Source organism: Engystomops pustulosus, chromosome 4 (genome assembly GCF_040894005.1).
Source record: "Engystomops pustulosus chromosome 4, aEngPut4.maternal, whole genome shotgun sequence".
Lineage (NCBI taxonomy): Eukaryota > Metazoa > Chordata > Amphibia > Anura > Leptodactylidae > Engystomops > Engystomops pustulosus.
Window position 1 is genome coordinate 70,686,626 of NC_092414.1, and position 21,113 is coordinate 70,707,738.

The 21,113-nt window shown below is 41.9% G+C and overlaps 2 protein-coding genes across 2 annotated transcripts in view; both read left to right on the forward strand.

The window, feature by feature from the left end:
* The window catches only part of ABLIM3 (actin binding LIM protein family member 3), a 142,758-nt gene extending 139,892 nt beyond the window's left edge, over window positions 1–2,866 (forward strand). Inside the window, exon 22 of the mRNA XM_072146197.1 lies at window positions 454–2,866. Within this exon, the coding sequence (XP_072002298.1) occupies window positions 454–567 (114 nt within the window). The 3' untranslated portion in view covers window positions 568–2,866. The remainder of the gene's footprint in view (window positions 1–453) is intronic.
* An 8,483-nt stretch (window positions 2,867–11,349) lies between these two features.
* The window catches only part of AFAP1L1 (actin filament associated protein 1 like 1), a 60,008-nt gene continuing 50,244 nt past the window's right edge, over window positions 11,350–21,113 (forward strand). Inside the window, exon 1 of the mRNA XM_072146198.1 lies at window positions 11,350–11,829. Coding sequence (XP_072002299.1) covers window positions 11,814–11,829 — 16 coding nt within the window. The 5' untranslated portion in view covers window positions 11,350–11,813. The remainder of the gene's footprint in view (window positions 11,830–21,113) is intronic.

A 21,113-nucleotide genomic window follows, 5' to 3' on the forward strand; every position in this document is an offset into this window, starting at 1 on the left:
TTAAGGCCAAAATAGGCTGAGTCTTGAAGCGGTTAAGTAAAGCAGCTTCTCTGTGCCCTTTGTCTCCCCCTTCTTTCTCCTCTAGTGAGCAGGCTTAAGAATCACCAGTCCTAGAGAATAGTTCACTTGATGATTCAGCCCTCATTATCCAGCTGACAGAAAGTTGATTTATACACATTACTGAAAAAAGGACGCAGAAACATATTTCTTTGATAAATTGTATTATACAGACTACTGTTATCATATGCACTATTGATTTATAATATCTTGTTAAAAGTTTACTTACACAGTAAAGATTTTTTGACATTATGTAATTTTGATGGTACTTTTACCAGGGAATATTTTGTCCCCAGCTTCACACTACTTTCAATGCTTAGTCTAGTTTTTCTCTTTTTGTATCTAATATACTATTTTGTATCAACTTGTCACTAATAGTATTTACTTGCTCCGCAGCGCCACCTATCACCAGAAGAGTTCTATCAAGTATTTGGAATGACCATATCAGAATTTGACCGCCTGGCACTGTGGAAGAGAAATGAGCTGAAGAAACAAGCCAGGCTTTTCTAACTCACTCCACCATGTGCCTCAATATGTACACCTCTATAAATATATTTATAAATATATATATATACAGAACTTATGTATAACTATCACACATAATATATATTGTATTATAGGAAGATCTCCACCAGAATCGGCTTTATACCTCGCAGGAGTGATGGGGACCACAGCTTATTTCTATGCAATGTGTTGTCACCCCTTTCACTGCTGCCAAGGTTGTTCTATGGAGAGAAATATTTTCAACTCTTGGTTATATTTTTTATGCAGTTTTTTATGCGCCGCTGTTTTGGAGAGTTAAAAGACGTCAATGAACCTGCGACCTTAGCGTTGTTAAAATGCATCTTCAAAACTGACTTGTTTTGCTCTCTAGAAATTCTTGGTAGGTATGCCAAAAATACGCTGGTCACGCTATCCAAAACCCAGCGGTGTCACTGCAGGTTGTTCCAGGACAAAGCCATGTGCTGACTAATGCGAGGAAAGCGGATGCTACTTCTACAAGTCATATACCTGCACACAACATTCCTCCTGTGTTACATCAATGTTATAAAGTAGCCTCAAATGTAAGTTCTCCCTTGAGATGCATTATTTGACCTATGGAATCTTGTCACACCTTGTCATAGAGTCAGCCGAAGAATTTGGAACCTGTTGTGTTGTAGTCACAAATCCTCAGCTGTGGACGTGTAAGCTAGCCACGTATTTCTGTTAGCTAGTCAAAGTCTTATACAGACTTAGAAGGGTCTCGTCTAGCTTTCCCCAGCGGTGTGGCTTCCTATAGGGTTCAGTAGTTTGGACCAGTGGTGTCCTCTACCCGCTAATGTAATAGTGTTGTGAACTGTACATATTATCCTTCGCTTGCTGTAAATAATGGCCATACTTTGCCATTTCACTGTGAAAGCTACTAGTCTCGCTGATGCCATTTTTCACAGTTCATGATTTTGTTTAAGCATTAGACACAGAATTACACAGGTTTCTATTACTCATACACTTTTATATTATACACATCCTTTTCTACTGTATATACTTGAAAAATGCCCTTTTGTTCTCATTGTTCTCACAAGAGATAAGCCGCCAGCGGTATGGCTACCTGGAAAGAGTTAAAGCAACATAATAATAAGGTCAGCAGATGGCCCTCTTACCACTCATATCCCATGCATATCTGTCGGGTGGTGTGGATCTAAGGAATAGTTGAAAATTCTGAGAAGATCGAAGTGTGTGATTGGTCGAGCCTTCCTGACCACTGAGAAGCTCCATGTCAGTTCTGGAGAAATCAGATGGCCATACACATTACTACAAGCTACTAACCCCAACCGCCCAAAAACACGCATGATTAGTTCAGCCAAGCCATGTATGTGTCCTGATTCTGAAAGGATGTCGTGGGGTAATACGGTTTGTCTACCTGTGAGCCCGAATGCCCAATCCTGACATCCAGGGACACTTAGCAAACAATACACCTACATCAGGGCCTTTTTTTAAAGGAATAATAATTTTCGTAGGGCCCCATAAACATGCAACAGAACTCTTTAATAATTACGAGCTTATGACACCATTTACTATTTTCAGGACCCCCGATAGACAAAAGGCTTATGCAGGAAAAGTAAAAAATGTATTGATGTCTCTGTATCACTTGGAGATGTTATAGTGTCCAACCAATGTATAGCATGTAACACTCTGTCTGGGCTGTGGCATTGGTTAATCGGAGAAACATATATTTAGAGTTTACTGTTAGGCATCGTCAGCCCATTAGATGGCGCACTTCTGTAACAGTATTTTGCAGGTACGTCATCCATCGTGGAGCTTGGGTCTGCACTGTTCCAGTATGCACGGTCAGCAGTCAGGAACTCTGACTCCACAAGAAATACCAGGACCGGCGCTGACTCGTAGCTTGTGGAAAAGTTCTGCTACTTGATGTGGCAGTCCATGTGTGTCACCGGTTCCCACCTCTACTTTCTATGTTCACCTGTGACAGAAGAAGTCTACACGAACCCCTATTTGTATAGAATAACTGTATATACATTCCTATGAGAGTAGTGCAGGTATATTGTACTCCATCACAATATTATTGTAGCAGCAACAACCTGCAGTGACATCTTGCCCGTACAACATACATGCCTTAGTAAGATCCTAAAACATCATATCCCATGAGCCTTTTCCCATGTTTTCTTGAGAAACACCTAAGGCAAGGAAAACACTTGGACACAACTGCCAGAACAGCTAAAGTTTTTTCTCTCTGAAACATTTCTTATCTTTGTTTGCCTTGGATTTGGATTCCAGATTTGTTAACTATTAAAAAAACAGTTGCCTCTTATGTGGTCGCCTCTTTGTACCCTGATATACATACAGTGTTGTACTATACATCCATGCACATATATGTTATTCAACATCTATGTGAACCCATAAGACCTTCACTCTGTTTTATCTGTAGTCCAAAAGCTACAACCAGCCAACGTCAATATTGCCTAAAATGAGTATATTCCCTCCTGTAGAGATTATGAAAGAACATCTTTTCAAAGAAATATTGGATTTCATAGCAGAGTCATTCTGATGTCATTTACTTTGGTCCTGCTGGGGATGTTATGTTGGCTTTCTGCAGAAAGTCAAACCTTAACATTATAGAGTATAAGGAGGAAGACGTGTTTCATGACACGATAGAAGGAGAAGGAATATGGTCATTTAGAATATTTTCTGAATTCATTTTATTGTATGTGACGCATGTCATCATAGCTGAAATATCTAATTTTCTTGGAACTGACAGAGGAACCTCCTTTAAGCTCTGGGGATACTTATTCTTTTGAGTTATTTTACTTCGAAGGAGTTTTTCCAACATAACACTTTCTACTTGTTTCTTACATTTTGTTACAGATGACTGTATGAAAATTCAGGAGCCTGGACATCCACAGGTGCCCTAAAAAGGGCCTATACCTCCTAGACATCTTATCATTCTGTTTTAGTTGTTAGATATGGAGACTCATCTTTGGCTATTAGATTATTATTAGATATGGGATTTCTATATCTAAATAGATGCCTTATACAACATCACTGAAAGTAAAATGCAAAATAACCAGAAAATCATGTTTTCCTGACTTCTACAGGGGGTAGTGATGTGGGTGAAACAGACAGGTCATGAAGGGTCATTTTAAGTAATGCCCGTTGTACAATATCTGGTCCAGTTACTCATCAAAGTATCTGGCCACCTAGTAGACCAAAAACTCTAAACTATTCAGTGTCATAAGTGGAAAATAAATGTACATGGGGAAAAGAGTGGATTCTCAATTTCTTCCAAATGGGACAAGTTATTAATCTTCTAAGGGGGATGAAGAGTATGATAACAGATATGATGATAAACCATCTCTGTCACGCCTATGGAGGAAGCCAAAGCCATCATGACAGGCCAATGCAATGTCCAGTGGAAAACGTTCTCAGGCTAGTGTGAGTGCGCAGGCATTTCTGCCCCACACCAATCCACTCCACTGCCAGCCATGCCCCCTTCATGGCCCTCCATCCCCTTATGACGTGGCAAAGGGGAAAAAATCGTAATTACTGTCAGTTCTCAAGTAATTGAAATTATTTCATGACTTGTACACCAAGACACTTACAATTCCTGATAAATTCCCCCTTCCTCCACCCACAGTTTCATTGAGAGAAGCAGCCACTGCTCCCTGCTCACTCTGAAGGAAGGGAGAAGGAGGTCATGTGATAGAGCTCTCTGGATCCTCAACATCCACTCTGCCATAACCTAAGATTAAAGAATAACTGTCATTGAAAAAACTTTTGATATGTTGTAGGGGATGCAATTTTAAGCCCTTTGGCAATTGGATTAGTTACCCGAATATTGCTCCTTTCACTGCTATTCAGCAGTTTTCCATGGCTCTGGCTGGGCCAATCAAGAATGGTCACAGAGTTGTTCTGGAGCCACTGCTCTGTTATTTTAGCTGTGTGCTTAGGGTTATTGTCTTGTTGGAAGGTGAACCTTTAGCTCAGTCTGAGGACCAGAGCACTCCAGAGGTTTTCATTCATGATATCTCTGTACTTGGCCGCATTTTTCTTTCTTTCAATTGCAACCAGTCATCCAGTCTTTGCATGTGAAAGACACCCCCTTAGCATGATGCTGCCACCACCATGTTTGACTGTTGGGATTGTATTTGGCAGGCCATGGGCAGTGCCTGATTTTCTCCACACATACTGCTTAGAATTAACACCAAAAAGTTCAATCTTTGTCTTATCAGACCAGAGAATCTTATTTCTCATAGTGTGGGAGTCCTTTGTGGGTTTTTTTGCAAATTATATACAGGAATACATATGTCTTGCACTGAGGAGAGGCTTCCATTGGCAAACTTTGCCATACAGCCCCAACGGGAGGAGGCCAGCAGCGATAATTAACTTTGTGGAACCTTCTCCCAACTCCCTACTGAATCTCTGGAGCTTAGCCACAGTGTTCTGAGGGTTCTTCTTTAACTCTCTCACCAAGGCTCTTCTCCTATTGCTTAGTTTGGCTGGATGGCCAGGTGAAGAAAGAGTTGTAGTCTTCCCAAACTTCTTCCATTTAAGGATTATTGAGGCCACTGTGCTCTTAGGAACCTTGAGGCCTGCAAAAAATCTTTTGTAACTTTGGCCAGATCTGTGCCTTGTCACAATTCTGTCTCTGAGCTCCATGGGCAGTTCCTTAGACCTCATGATTCTCATGTGCTCTGACACGGTGCTCTGAGCTGTGAGATCTTATATAGACAAGGGTGTGCCGTTCCCTGATCAAGTCTTATCAGTTTAATTAAACACAGCTGGACTCCAATGAGGGAGTAGAACCATATCAAGAGGAAAAGAAGGAAATGGACAGCATGTTAAAAATGAGTGTCACAGCAAAGGGTCTGAATACTGATGACCATGTGATATTTAAGTTTTTCCAGTTTAATTAATTAGCCAAAATATCTACATTAATTTTTTTCTGTGAAGATGGGGTGCAGAGTCTACATTAATGAGCAAAAAAGACCTTTTTTGATCTTACCAGTTAAAAAAATAGTGAAAAGGGGGTCTGAATACTTTCCATACCCACTGTTTATGAATATTTTTAATACTTTATATTAATGTTTATTTCATAATTGTTTCTTGTAAATGAAAAGAGAATTTACAGCCTTCCCGTAGGATATATTATTAATAAGAGGTGTGGAGTTTTTCCCTGGCACCACTGCCAATCAGGAGAGAGAACTAATACACATAGGACTGAACCAGAAGATGACAGCCATGTCCGTTGTGTAGCAGAGGTTCCGGATTACTGCAGGTTTGGATTACTGCAGATGGATACTCGGCTATCTCTGTCAGCTCAATAGAGATAAAAGGAGCACCCTGTGCATGCGCGAGTGGCTGCTCCTGTCATTTTGTGGTGCGATAGGGGTACATCAGACACCTCTGTGGATAGAGCCTAACTTGCTTGAGACAAACTCTTTAACTCCTGCTTCATGTTAATTACATTGTCCAATCTATATGCTGTGCTCCTGCAACATCCTCCACCAGGGCCGGACCTTTTTCGTTGGCTGGAGGAAGATGGGGTCCTGAATACCGGACTGGCTGGCTAGGGCAGCCGTGCGTACAGCGATGATCACGGGGCTTGGTATCAGTGGCGGAGGCCTCGTCCACAGCATGGCAGGTCTCCAGCAGGTGGTGTGTGCAAGAAAACGGAGGGAGAAGCTGACAGAGTAGGTTTCTCCCAGGGGCAACCCCGGTGTGTAGTTAGGGATCCCTGGGGATGAAGGATGGGGCACCCGTGGTGGTATACAGCCGGATAGAGGTATCACTCAGAGGCACGTTGTTGAAGTATAACCTACATTTCTTTATTGGAACAGGCAACAGCGTTAACAGCAGCAAAACTTCAGCTGGATGGAGACACCTAGTTGGAGCTCAGGTCCTCAGGAAGGTGTGCATGCAGCCTAGTAAATAGCTTCAGGCTGAGCAAGGAATGTTGTAAACAGAGTGCTTGTGGTAGAGCTTTTGTAGGCCAGGGTGTCAGGGCAACTTGCCTCAGACACCTCTGTTTCAAGAGTTGACTTCCTAAACTGCTCACAGACTGACCTCTGAGAAAGAACCTGGAACTTTCCAGCCAGAAGGGGCTTTATAAACTCCCCTTGTGAGCTGGCAGCTCCCTTGTCCAACCAGCTTGCTCCTACCATCATAGTAATTACAAAACATATAATTGGATAATACAATTAACACTTAGCCTCCCAGGCAGAGACTTATAGCTGCACACTAGATTTCCAAGCTGGAGACCCCCTAGTGAGGTGTTCAGGCTCACCAAGCAGGTCCTGACATGGAGAGGGACCATTTTCACAACACCTTTTAACCCTTTGCATTGGCAGGGGTGTTGCAGCAAGGGCTACAGATGTAAATCAAATGTACATGTATGCCACATGTATTGTGTGTGTACTGAGTGCATACATATATGCATAACACATACAAATTAAACATTATAAATACATCTACCTTTCCATGTGTAAAGTTCTTATCTTGTAGTTGAGCACTTTGAGTGGGGGGTTGTCTAGGAACTATAGAGAAGGCATCTGCCAGAAATAGAGGGAGCAGGACAGCTCTCTGCACTGTACCTGTACTTCTGCTATCTGTCCCAACATGTAGCAGAGCTGAAAATATCACGTCAGCCATTCTGGAGCCTCAGTCCTGACCTTGATTGGAGGGGGAAGGGCCAATAGCAGGACCTCACAGTGTGCGGACTAAGGAGCTATACAGCCGGCTCTATAGCGTCACTGGAACTACTAACTAGGAGGTCCAGCAGGGGGCCCCAATGTGCAACATATGTCTGTGATCTAATAGTGTATCAGGTCAGGTGCCGGACCCTCTCATGCTCCAAGCCCAAAGCAACTGCTATGGCTGCTACCATACTGAACAGTTTCATACTGTACAATGTATTGGTTTCAGACTGTTCACTTTATTACCATGGTTTCATACTATGCACCATATTATCATACTGTATGGTTTCATACTATTCCCCATATTACCATACTGTATGGTTTCATACTACGTACCATATTGTATGGTTTCATACTATGCACAATATTATCATAGTGTATGGTTTCATACTATGCACCATATTATAATACTGTACGGTTTCATACTATGCACAATATTATCATAGTGTATGGTTTCATACTATGCACCATATTATAATACTGTATGGTTTCATACTATGCACCATATTATAATACTGTATGGTTTCATAATATTCCCCGTACTACCATACTGTATGGTTTCGTACTATGTATCATATTACCATACTGTATGGTTTCATACTACGCACCATATTACCATACTGTATGGTTTCATACCATGTATCATATTACCATACTGTGCGGTTTCATACTATGCACCATATTACCATACTGTATGGTTTCATACTACGCACCATATTACCATACTGTATGGTTTCATACCATGTATCATATTACCATACTGTGCGGTTTCATACTACGCACCATATTACCATACTGTATGGTTTCATACTACGCACCATATTACCATACTGTATGGTTTCATACTATGCACCATATTATAATACTGTATGGTTTTATACTGTGCTGTACGGCTTTCCATCAGACTAAAATGATATTTATTTAGCAGTAATCTGTGCTGTTGCTATTCAGATCTAGTAGTAAAAAGACTACACAATACTGTAAGAAGAAAATATGCATTCCTATGTCTGGGGGTGACCAGTTGCATTATTAAACAGGGGCCAAGTCATTGCTGCACAGCAAGATAACACAAGGCATTCCCACTCATACAACCTACATCTCGGCTGCATCCTGCTTCACTATACCATTGATTTACATTAATCCCATACCACATCCTTCCCCATTTGCATGAGCAAAATACATTAACCCATTCTTATAGTGTGTATAGTCAGTAAGAAAGATTTCTGTTAAATCTGCAACAGATTGTACAGTGCATGTATAATACTTATATCTTCTTAAAAGGTTTGTATTAGAATATTTAGTAATATCTTGGAAACCTTAAATTTGCCTTTTTATTTATATCATGGTGGGTTACATAGACTGAATAACAAGTTGCCATAGAAAGGGTAATAACTCCATACAACTAGCTGTGTGTATAGAGAAAGGATTTATTCCAGGAGTGTAGCACTATTATTTAGTGTGACACAATCCCAGTGCAGACACCTGTTACAAACCTGTCCAAGCCGTGAAATCCCCGAAAAAGAGAAACAGTTCGACTAAAGTGCGATCAGCGATCCTTAGCAAATGAGCCCAATATGTTGTTGTGTTATCCTGAGTATATTTAAGAATCTTGTCTTCCTGAAAATATCCCTATAAGGTGTATTTAACCATATTTTTGTTACTTAAAGTTGACTGCAGATGAACATGTAGAACTCATGGAAACTGACCTCTATGTTGGTCCAAAACCCATGGACTGAACACATTGCACAGAACAGGAGTCCTTGCATCATACTGAACTGCAGGCCGGTACTAGAAGAACTTTTACAGTACTGGTGGTGCTGACTTTTTTCATAAAAGGAAAAATATAAGCACCATAAAGTCATAAAAATTGCATAGAAATTAACCCCTTAAGGACGGAGGGTTTTTCGGCTAATTTCTCGCTCTCCAACTTCAAAAATCCATAACTTTTTCATTTTTACGTGTACAGACCTGTGTGAGGGCTTATTTTGTGCGTAACAAATTTTACTTTCCCGTAATGTTATTTATTTTAACATGCCGTGTACTTCGAAGCTGAAAAAAAATTCCAAATGTGGAAAAATTGAAAAAAAAACGCACGTGCGTCACGTTCTTGTGGGCTCAGTTTTTACGACTTTCACTCTTCGCTCCAAATAACATGCCTACTTTATTCTTTGGTTCGGTGCGATCGCGGTGATACCAAATTTATATAGGTTTTATTGTGTTTTAATACATTTTCAAAAATTAAACGAATGTGTACAAAAAAGAAAAAAAATTTTTTGCCATCTTCTGACGCTAATAACTTTTTCATACTTTGGCGCACGGAGATGTGTGAGGGGTAATTTTTTGCGAAATGAGGCGATGTTTTCATTGCTACCATTTTGAGGTCTGTGCGACATTTTGATCATTTTTTATTTAATTTTTTATGTTATGTAAAAAGGTGTAAAAGTCGCATTTCGGACATTTGGGCGCCATTTCCCGCCTCGGAGGTCACCGCCGGCCGTAACCGTTTTTATATTTTGATAGATCGGGCATTTTGGGACGCGGCGATACCTAATATGTCTGTGATTTTTACTGTTTGTTATGTTTTATATCCGTTCTAGGGAAAGGGGGGTGATTTGAACTTTTAATATTTTATTAATTTTTTTTATTTTTTAAACTTTTTTTTTTTTTTTTTTTTCACTATCTTTTAGACCATCTAGGGTACATTAACCCTAGATGGTCAGATCGCTCCTACCATATACTGCAATACTACAGTATTGCAATATATGGCATTTTTGCAGGTAATACATTACAATGAGCCACTGGCTCATTGTAACGAACCTGCATAAACCATGTAGCCTCGTGTCAAAAGAAGACCCGAGGCTACCATGGTAACCGATCGCCGCCCCCCGATGACGTTCGGGGGCGTGGCGATCGAAAAAAAGATGGCGGCGCCCGCGCGCCGCCGTCTTTTAAACGTCGCCGGCGACTTTGCCGGCGGCGTTTAGAAGGTTAATAGCCGTGATCGGTGCAAGCACCGACCGCGGTTATTAGCGGTGGGGGTTTTGTGCAAAATGCAAAAACCCCCACCTCTGTATGAAGAGGACTCAGCCCGTGAGCCCTCTACATACATCCCTTATACCTCTGCGCCGTAGAGCTACGGCGCAGAGCGTTAAGGGGTTAAGCTACACACTGGGGCACATTTACTTAACTGTCCACGTCGCGATCCCCCATCTGGAATGTCCGACAATCATGGATTGTGCCGCGATTCACAAAGATCCCGCATGTGTCGCTCCCCGCTCAGGTCCGCCGAAATTCACCTTCTTCTTCCTGGTGTATGTAAGTGCATTGGTTGTGTCACAATTTGAATATTAAATCCCGCGCTCATTCTGAATCAGTCGGTTTGTCCCAACGACACGCCCCCGATTTCTGTTGCATGAAATCCGGCGCCGATGCACCAAAATCCGTTCGCGTGCGACACAATCCCCTTCTAAGTGCCTGTAGGCACCGCGATCCCCGAAAAGTCCGAAAATTCTACGGGAATGCGGCCGCAGTACCCTTAGTAAATAAGCCCCATTTTGTGTTACTAGCGTCTTAGTTTTTCACATTTCAGAAATCTTTCTACCACATCTGGATTCACATAATAAATCTGGAGTAAGTTGTCTGAAATGAATAGTGGAGAAATTGTCAAAAAGTTTGGTGCAAATTAGCAAATGTGACAATTGTTGTGACAATGTGACAAAGAACTGACGTAACTGCAATGATAGATGGTATAAAGGTTGTGGTTACATAAGGACCAGTCACAGTTCTGTTTCCTACAGACTCCTCTATAGGCACATGCCACTTGTGCCACTGTTTTTCTGCTATGGACTCTGACTGCAATGCTCCAAAGTGATTCGGGTTAAGAAAAGTCCATAGAGAGTAGTAAATTATTTGCATCTGCTGGGAGCAACACACCTGTCTCTTACACATTCACTCTCACTAGGGGTATATTTTTGGAAAGCAATCTCCAAGCTCCCAATGGGAGAGTATGTGAAAACTCTTGGAGTGGAACGTTTTCCCTCTCCTAGAGAAGGGTGAGGCAGGGCACTCCTCAATGCAGACCCTCCCTGGAAAAGCTTGTCAGCAATGTGTGGGTTATAGAGTAGAGGGGGTGGGGAAGCACTAAGACCCTCTGTGATCATGGGGCAGAGGAGGAGACACAGGACACAGGAAAAACGTTACAAGTTACTTCAAACTTTTAGCCTGCTTGTCAAAAGAGGAGAGGAGGGGTCAACCTCAGCAAGGCTCAGAAGCTCACATCCAGGAGGACTTCTGGCAGATAGCACTGCTCAGATCAAACTCATAGGGAAACAATTAGGAAGGGTGAAATGTTCACATGCTGGATCTGGAGGAGGATCTCTGCTCATCCAAGATGATCAGATAAGGAGCTGATGCAGAAGATCTCTCTCACATAGAGGAGGCATCAGCTTACACCAGAATAAGTGCAGGAGGACCTCTAACTGTGGAAGAAGAGCAGAGAGAACTATTAACAGTGACCAAAGCACTAGGGACCTGTTCACACCTGGGAATGCAGCACTGAGTTAGGACATGGAGCGTATTAAAGGTCAGTGCAATTCTCTTTTTCATGCAATGAATTTTGTGCATTTTTCTACCATCTCAATGAATTACATGAATATATACATTAGGTTATTGGAATATTGCTAGGGATTGTAATGTACCTGCAGGTCTCTGCACACATAGCATCAGGACCAGGAAACGTAGACTGGAGAAAAATGTCTTATTGCTCTAAATAAGAAAAATATGAATGTAAAGTTTTCATTTCTGATGCGTTTAAATGGCTAACTAAAAAAGATTGTGCCAACTGCAGGCTTGGGGTTACTTAGGTCTCGGTATCAAGTATATTACAGCAGGAAACGAATTACCTGACCCCATAAACTTTTAATGGACTTTTTTTTAGGATAATGATATTTTTAGGATACAAACAACCACAAAAATTTCTTTTGATTCCAGACATGACAGAACCTGTATCATTAAGTTGGCAACAATGTTGCCTCAATAAATGTTGGCATGTTCCCATGCCATGTATGGGGCAGTGAGCTTGTATTAGGTGCAGCCAATCTCTCCTTCTGTATTCGCTGTGAGTCATAAACTACAACTTCTTTTAATTATCCCTTATCCCAGACTATGGCTGTAACCCCCTGTAATCCTTCAGTCTCATATTACACTGTGTCAGATGAGGCTGTTCAGGTGCCCCCACACATACACAAGGAAAGGGCTCCAGTTATGGGCAAGCTATTAGCATGAAAACATCTGTAGGAGAGCACAGGATACTGGATGGATTGTGTTTGGTTATTTTCTTTTCTATTTTAAACATATTTATATAGAACTGACATGTACTATACCAGACCAGTATGTTCTTAGGTGCTTTTATCTTGTATTATAAATACAATTGAATTGTCAGTAGGAAAAAGAAATTGTGCATAAACGCTCCATCGGTTATCCTGATCTCATCGTTCTTTACACCAATACTGGAACTATACTGCCATCCACAAGCTCTAAACATCGGTAGCCACAGAAATGCAAGTACTTTTCTTAATAGAATATACAAACTCTAAAATTATAAATGCAGGTTAGGTAATAATAAATAATATTAATAATTCATTTATTTATATAGCGCACACAGATTACGCAGCGCTGCACAGAGTTTGCCAGATCGGTCCCTGTCCCCAACTTGGCTCACAATCTAATCAACTTACCAGTATGTTTTGGAGTGTGGGAGGAAACCTGAGGACCCAGAGGAAACCCACACAATCACGGAGAGATCATACAAACTCTTTGCAGATGTTGGCCCTAGGACTTGAACCCTGGTCCCCAGCGCTGCAAGGCTGTAATGGAAGAAACATGCCCAATAACTTCCTTGCTCAGCTCTGTTACTTTTTCAGCAATTTTCTGCATAAATATATAGTATAGGTGAATTTCTCTCCATTTATCAGGTTCTTCACCTTCTGATCACCTTCTTCCTTATCTAACAATTAAAGCTAACACATGGCTGAGATCAATCCGCGAATCACAACCACATCTTTGGCGCTGCGGTAGGACTCATATAGTGCATCATATATGAGTGAAACAATACATGACACGTTTTGTGATTCACAGACTGACCACGGACATGTGTTTCTGCTCTAACTGCTGGTGCTTCAGCTAAAAGGTCGTCTTCTATCTCACCTGAGAATTTTATTAACTTCAACACTGGCCAGGACTTTCCCACATGATATTTCTTCATGCAAGTGATAGGGAAAATGAGAGTAAGAGATGAAAAGGGAAAACTGCTAAAGATGCAGAATGAAGGTCTGCACATTTTATGCACGTTTCTAATGAACTCACATTTTCTATTGATTTATTCAATGTTTCCTAAAAGGTAACTACCATATAGAGAAGTGGTGGCCAAACCTGGATCAGTTTTTCCCACCAATTCTGTATCAGGATAATAATATTGATGATCTATAGGAAAAGTCATTATTATAAGATCAGCGGGGGTCCAAATATCAGCATATTCTGAAAACTTCCCAGAGTCGGAATTAGGCTTCACGCACACGAACATGTGACCACCGGCCGAAGCCAGGTGACCCCTCCCCTCTTCATAGATAGAGGACATGTTCTTTTTTTTCCCCCGTGTACAGAGCGGTACAGTGCCGCATGTGTGTGGCACTGTATCGCTCCGTGCGGACATTGATGTATATACGTCCCCTTGACGGTCGTGTGCATGGGGCCTTAGCACAAACAATGACTAATTCAAAGCACCTTTTATTTCTATTGTTCACGGTACGGTGCATGCACCATGGCTCTCTGCACCGTGAACGCACCGACTGGTGCGCCACAAGTTATAGAGCAGATACTATTGCTGTGCAAATTTTCATCATGGCTGCTCATTTCCTATGTACACCAATGTCAGATGGATTGCAAGCAACAAAACACGTCCCATTGCTTGCGGCCTTAAAATCAGAAAAAAGCATTGGACTTTCAGTTCCATTCACTTTGTACCAGGAGCGACTGAATGGAAGGACAAAGGAATGTATGGATAGGTCATTAATATAATTATCCCAGAAACCCCTTGTAAACATAGAGAATCTCACCATGGATTTGTTGGGTAAGTTAACCTATTTACTACTTTGATGATATTTCACATTCTGCGCATATTCATGAATTCATGCAGACAATACAGAGGGCAATGGCTGTGGGGGAGGTGCATGACCTAAGGATTGGAAGCATAAAATAGAGAGGAATCTGCATGTAAAGCACTACTACTAGCCCTATCATGCACATAATGCATAGGGAGCATTTATTATGGCCTTTCAAATGGAAAACTGGTGGTGTTTGTGTTTTTTCCCCTCTTTGCACCACGTCCACCTGAATTTCTGAAGTGTCCTCTCCATAATATTGTTGTTTCCGACACTCTCGGCTTGTTCTGTTTTTGGGCGCCCAATTTTGGCAACGCTTTTCAATCCACCAGTTTTTGCGCAAGTTATGGTGTAAAAATAGCCCAACTAAGAGCTGGTGTAGGGAGTTCTAAACCTCTCAGTCAGTGCGCCAATTCATGAATCCCTTGCACCACAAACATATGACCCACTGAAAATTATAGAACGGTTCTAGCGCCACCCTGCGCCAAAATTAATAAATGCCCCTTCTAATGTTTTGTGCTGGAAAAGTTATGCTGCCTTAGGTTATAATCCCATCTGTATGAGAGGACACATCAGGAGCCTTTGTCATTTGATGAAATGAAGAATGTTGGATGTATATTATGGGACAGTTGGATAACATTGGGTTCTATATGGTGTTTTTGGGTGTACAGGCAGTCCCCGGGTTATGTACAAGATAGGGTCCGGAGGTGTGTTCTTAAGTTGAATTTGTATGTAAGTCGAAACTGTATGTTTTATAATTGTAGATCCAGACAAAAAAAATTTTGGCCCCAGTGACAATTGGAGTTTAAACATTTTTTGCTGTAATGGGACCAAGGATTATCAATAAAGCTTCATTACAGACACCTTACAGCTGATTATTGCAGTCTGGGACTATAGTAAAGCATTCAGAGAGCTTCACCAGAGGTCAGAGGGGTCTGTCTGTAACTATGGATTGTCTGTAAGTCGGGTGTCCTTAAGTAGGGGACCGCCTGTATATGAATAGTTGATTATGGAGGAAAATAATTAGCATTTATTACCTGCATTAAAGGCCCTTTACGTTGTCCTATTATTGGGCAAATCATTACTAGGAATGATCATTCGCAATAAATGTATAAATGCAGATCAGATGAAATGATAAAGAAGCAAATGCACATTCGATCAAATCTTTTATGCAATGTAAACTGGAAAATGAGCAGCCAAGCAATACTGTATGGGAAGGAATAACTAACTGATCCCTATACAGAACTGATATACTGATTTACATAGAACAGGGCAATGATAGGGAACAATCACTCCTATGATTAGGGCATTATGTCTTGCCATTCTCCTGACCTCCTATTCTAACTGATAATAAAGAGAGGATTGTATTTAAGATAAAAAAAGGTTGCGTTTCCTTCACCTGAAGGTATATACATTTCATCCGCTATAATGAGGTTATTTCGCATAGGAGATGGCAGTGGAGGTAAGCTGGGCCCCCCCTGTGGTGTCACAGTCATTGTGTCACAGACAGGGAATAATCATCATGTCACTCTGTGTGTCACATCCTTTGAACCCAGCACAGCAGGGCAGTAACTGGGGTAATTGATGACACATGCCTACATTGATGTCAGTGGTCGGAGCAGGCCCTGTGATCTTGTAGCAGTAGGAACATTACAAGTTCTATCTCGAGAACTGAAGTAAAAGCCAGGTTTCGCTTCGAAGTATAATACATGCAGGTTAGACAAGATCATGGTCATATTTTTTCAAAAACCTCATGTGTAGCTAATGTTTTCATATAATGACAAATCAATGATAAATCTACCACAAAATCAGAACTTCAATTCAATGAAATAGGGTAATTTTTGGGAGTTTGGGAATTCTTATTCCCAGCCAACCACAGTGCATTTTTAATTTGTCTTTAGTTTTTGAATTCTAAAAGCTGCAATGTGATTTGTTGCCGTAGGCAATTTGGACAGATTATCTGAGTATCATCTGGCTGATGTGATTAAAGAAAAGTAATGTCACTAGTCATCTCAAACAATAAAGAATACATTACAAACACGTAATATCAAGAAACAACATATCAACAACGTGATTTCAATGTTTAGACAGATCAGGTCACGATAGTGTAGGGCTTGCTAATACTTGCCGGGCTTCTCCCCATCACGAAATGGAGGAGACAACCTGATGACTACATCAGTCAACACGAGTCATCCTAAGATGGTCATGAAATGGTCATGAATTCTGCAAAGAGTAGATTTCAGTTGAAATAGTAGATTTAACTTTAGGCACGCCGTTTAGAGCTTTACCCTATCGTTGCAGGATTGGGGAAATTGCATATATATAGGGTCCAGTGTTTTTCCACATTGAGCAACCCTTTTTCTAAGATCCAATGCACAAGGACAATGTTTTAGGATGCTTGCTAGCAGGTGTGTGCTAGCACATGTCCCCATGTGTTGTATGAGCTCAAACACACGGTTGACATGTATCGAATGCATAAAATAGAAGTTTTAAATGGCATATAAATAAATAATTCCATTTTGTACGTGGAAATTTTTTTTGAGCACCGTATATACTCGAGTATTATCCGGCCCGAGTATATGCTGAGACCCCCAATTTTACCACCAAAAACTGGAAAAAACCCATTGAGTCGAGTATAAGCCGAGGGTGGGAAATGCATTGGTCACAGCCCCCCCACAGTATATAGCCAGCAAGCCCCCAGAAGTATACAGCCAGCCCATTCTGCCCCCTGTAGTATACAGCCGCCCATTCTGCCCCCTGTAGTATACAGCCAGCCCATTCTGCCACCTGTATATACAGCCAGCCCATTCTGCCCTCTGCAGTATACAGCCAGCCCAGCCTGCCCCCCTGTAGTATACAGCCAGCCCAGCCTGCCCCCAGTACTATACAGCCAGCCCAGCCTGCCCCCTGTAGTATACAGCCAGCCCATTCTGCCCCCTGAATTATCCAGCCAGCCCAGCCTTCCCCAGTAGTATACAACCAGCCCATTCTGCCACCAAAGTATACAGCTAACCCAGCATTTAAAAAACAAAAAAAAGCTTACATACTCACCCTCCGGCGGCCCAGATGCGCAGCACTGCTCCCACAATGTCTGTGCTGCTCCCACGATGTCATCGCGGCTCCTCTTCTGGCTTCCTGGCTCCTCTTGTTTCTTCGGTAACATCCTGCAGGACGCGGCCATGTTATCTGCCGGCAGGCGCATAGTATGACGCGGCCGCTGCAAGATAACATGGCCGCGTCCTGCCGCCTGTTACAGAATAGAGAAGAGGAGCCGGGAGATAACATGGCCGCGTCCTGCCGTCTGTTACAGAAGAAAGAAGAGGAGCCAGGAAGCCAGAAGAGGAGCCGCGATGACATCAGGGGAGCATTGCGGACATCGGGGGAGCAGCGCTGCACATCGGGGCCGCCGGAGGGTGAGTACGTAAGCTTTTTTTTTAAGTGTTTTTTTTTAAAGTATTGACTCCTGTATAAGCCGAGTTGAGGTTTTTCAGCACTGAAAAACTCGGCTTATACACGAGTATATACGGTAGTTCCCAACAGGGGCAGATTAAGACTGCAGTGGGCCCTGGGATGTATAAATATTATGGGCACTTCTGCCTATTTTCAATCTGTGGTTTCAGGACCTTTCCTGAAATGGCTCTTGAGTACATGTGTATTGAGAGCGTGAACAGGTGTATGAGGATTTTATGGGTGAAGGTCCTTCTCAGTTTAAAATTTGGTGAGTGGTTTGGGTGGCCATTGGCCCCTAGAAGGCTTGGATCCTTGGATACCACCCAAACCGCCTATATTATAATCCACTACTGGTTCCAAAGGTAATTTTCCGATGTGTGGCTCATTCCAAAACACGTTTTATTATTTATTTTCTAATGGAATTTATATGCAAATTACCTACAGAAGCTATGCCCGGCAAGGAGTAGCCTCTGCCAGCTTCAGGGGCAACGGATGTGGCAGCACAGGGGCTTCCAGTGTGTTGCTGGCTAGAGGGAAGCTCTTTGCATGCGCAGAACCTCCTGGTCCTTTGCCGGCTTCACTGTGTGGTTCACAGGCGGCATGGACACCTGGGGGGCGGCTTTGCAGAAGGTACTTAAGGCATGAACTAGTCTTAGCCCCTGGAGCTCATAGAGACTACTCCCTGTCCCAAGTAGCCTCTGCAGGTAATTTGCATATAAAGATTATAACATTTAGCAACCTATAGTCAGAAATCTACCTCTGTAACTACTCAGAAAAGTAGATTCTACACTGTAGATTACCTTTAAGAGAAAAAAAAAAGTGGTTCAGTTTAGACTCTGTGACTATGGCTTCTCATGTTCACATATAAAACTGACACTTCCATGTGTTCCTGAGCTCTAATACAAACACTTGTCTCCTCCACTGCCCAGTTGTGACATGTATGAACAGAGCAGGTTATTAATACTATCACCAGCTGTGGGTGGCCATTATCTGCAGCTATGTGGCGGATCACTTGGAAGAGAGAAACTCATACCGTAGCATTAGTGTCTTGTACTGGTATTCCCCTAAAATAAACAGAAATTATCTTAATTCTCTTCTCCTGCTGTGATGGCACTCTAAGAGTTTAATAATGTTAACCTAAAGTCCCCGGCACAGTATGGATGGCCCTGGGCAGAGGCAACTGCTTAGATTTCAGATATGTAATGTTTCCAGTCAATGTAGTGTTATACCATTAGTAAAGGGAAATGGTAGAGATCACTGCTGAGAATAGACATGGTGTTTCATTAAATGCCCCTCTATTGGCTTATCTGATGCTGCTGATGTGATGCTGATCTCAGTTTTTAGTGACACAAAGGATCATTGTTGGCGTCTGAGAACATAACAAATATGGAGCTTTGTTTCAGCTTGTTGCATTCTAGCAGGAACTAGCTACACCGAGACAGCCGAAATGTGATAAAGTTTGGGAGGGATTTATTTTGCTTTTTATCACTGTTTATTGTAAATATATAATAATATAATTAAAGGACATCTACTATTAGTTTAGTGATGATAGATGTGTTCTTGTAAGAAGTTCTTTTATTATAACTCTATATGCAAATTAGCCTGGGGCACTGAGGCTACATCACCAAGCACCTCAGAAAGCCTTGTATTTTAATGTATGCACTCCCCCTGTAGTGCTAGCGGCCCCCCTAGTTCCACAGGCTAATTTGCATAACTTTTATAGATCTATATTTCCACGATCATTGTATATAGAGTTATAATAAAAGAAGTCCTGAGGAACAATATTCCTCAGGCACTTCTTAGTAGGACACATCTAACATCACTAAACTTATAGTAGATGTTCTTTTAAGATTGTCTATGGCTGTGATGGTAACCATGATAATGACATCTTCAAAGGATATGATAGAAGAAAGCAAGCATGCTTGGAAATTACTGTAATTCACTCATCTTAGAGTTTTTTTTGTGCTTTGAGGTCAATAACTTGCTGCAACACTATTAAAGGAGAGAACTGATAAGATGGCAGGTAATACATATTAAATGCCAGAGATCTGTACACTATTAGTGCAGTGCCTACAGGGCACCACATAGGAACCTCAGATCTCACCTGTGTCAGGGCTTTCTTTTACACTCTCCATTTAGAAATAAAAAGGGGGATTACCAGAAGGTCTTCCATTCCCCTTTAATTCTCCTTTTACTTCAATGTTACGCTCCGTTATCCTAATGTATAAAGTGGTCTCCCTGTTTTTCATTCACAGCCAATTTCAGGTTTAAGAACCATTAGTCGGGATGAATTGTATTCTGCCTAATCCATAGCCCTGGAAATCCTGCAAATTTTCATAGGAGAGTAAGGGAACATATCTGAGGGCAATCTTACAGTTACCTAATTTTATTGGGAGTCTAAAGGGTTATTGCAGGTAGTTTTTTGCTCCATAACTCTCCTTAGGCACCTGCATCGATCAGCTGTTAGAAGAAACTGCAGCATATTAAAAGCCCAGTATCGTACATTGTACATTGTAGAGTGGCTGTGCTTGGTATTATATCTCTACTCAAAATGACTTGAAAGGCACCAAATTAAAAATGTTCCTGAGACTAATGGACGTGACATTACAACCTGGAATTCAGACACATCACTGACTGAAAGGTTGTAACTTCTTCCATTGGATGATTGGTGGTAGTCCCATATGTTGGACCCCTGTCATTTTAATATTAATAACCTTCCTTACGACTAGCTTTTCATGGAAAAGTAGAAGTCAGTCTACGGGCTCATCACATGATCATAGTATGGGGACATGTACTACTCATTAGGGCTCATTTACTAAGGGTCCGCGGACCGCATTTTCGCCAGGTTTCCCAACGATTTCCGATTACCACCGCATTTAACAGGGGTTTTTGCTGCACATGATCGGATTTTGGCACATCAGCGATGGCTTTCACGCAACACAAATCGGGGGGGGGGGGGCGGGCCATCGGACGATGCGACGGATTCGGACAACGTGCGGGATTAAACATCGTAAATTGTGTCACAAGACACGCACTTACAAGCACCGGGAAGAAGAAGGTGAACTCCGGTGGACCTCAGCGGGGAAGCAACAGATGCAGGATCTCAGGCGAACGATTTTGGTGAATTGCGCCGGACTTCATCTTCGTCAGACCACCGGGGATCGCGACAGGACCAGGTAAGTAAATGTGCCCCAGTGTTTCAAAGGCTAGCATATGTCCCCATGTATTTCAATGTGCTCATACACATGGCCTTTGTTTT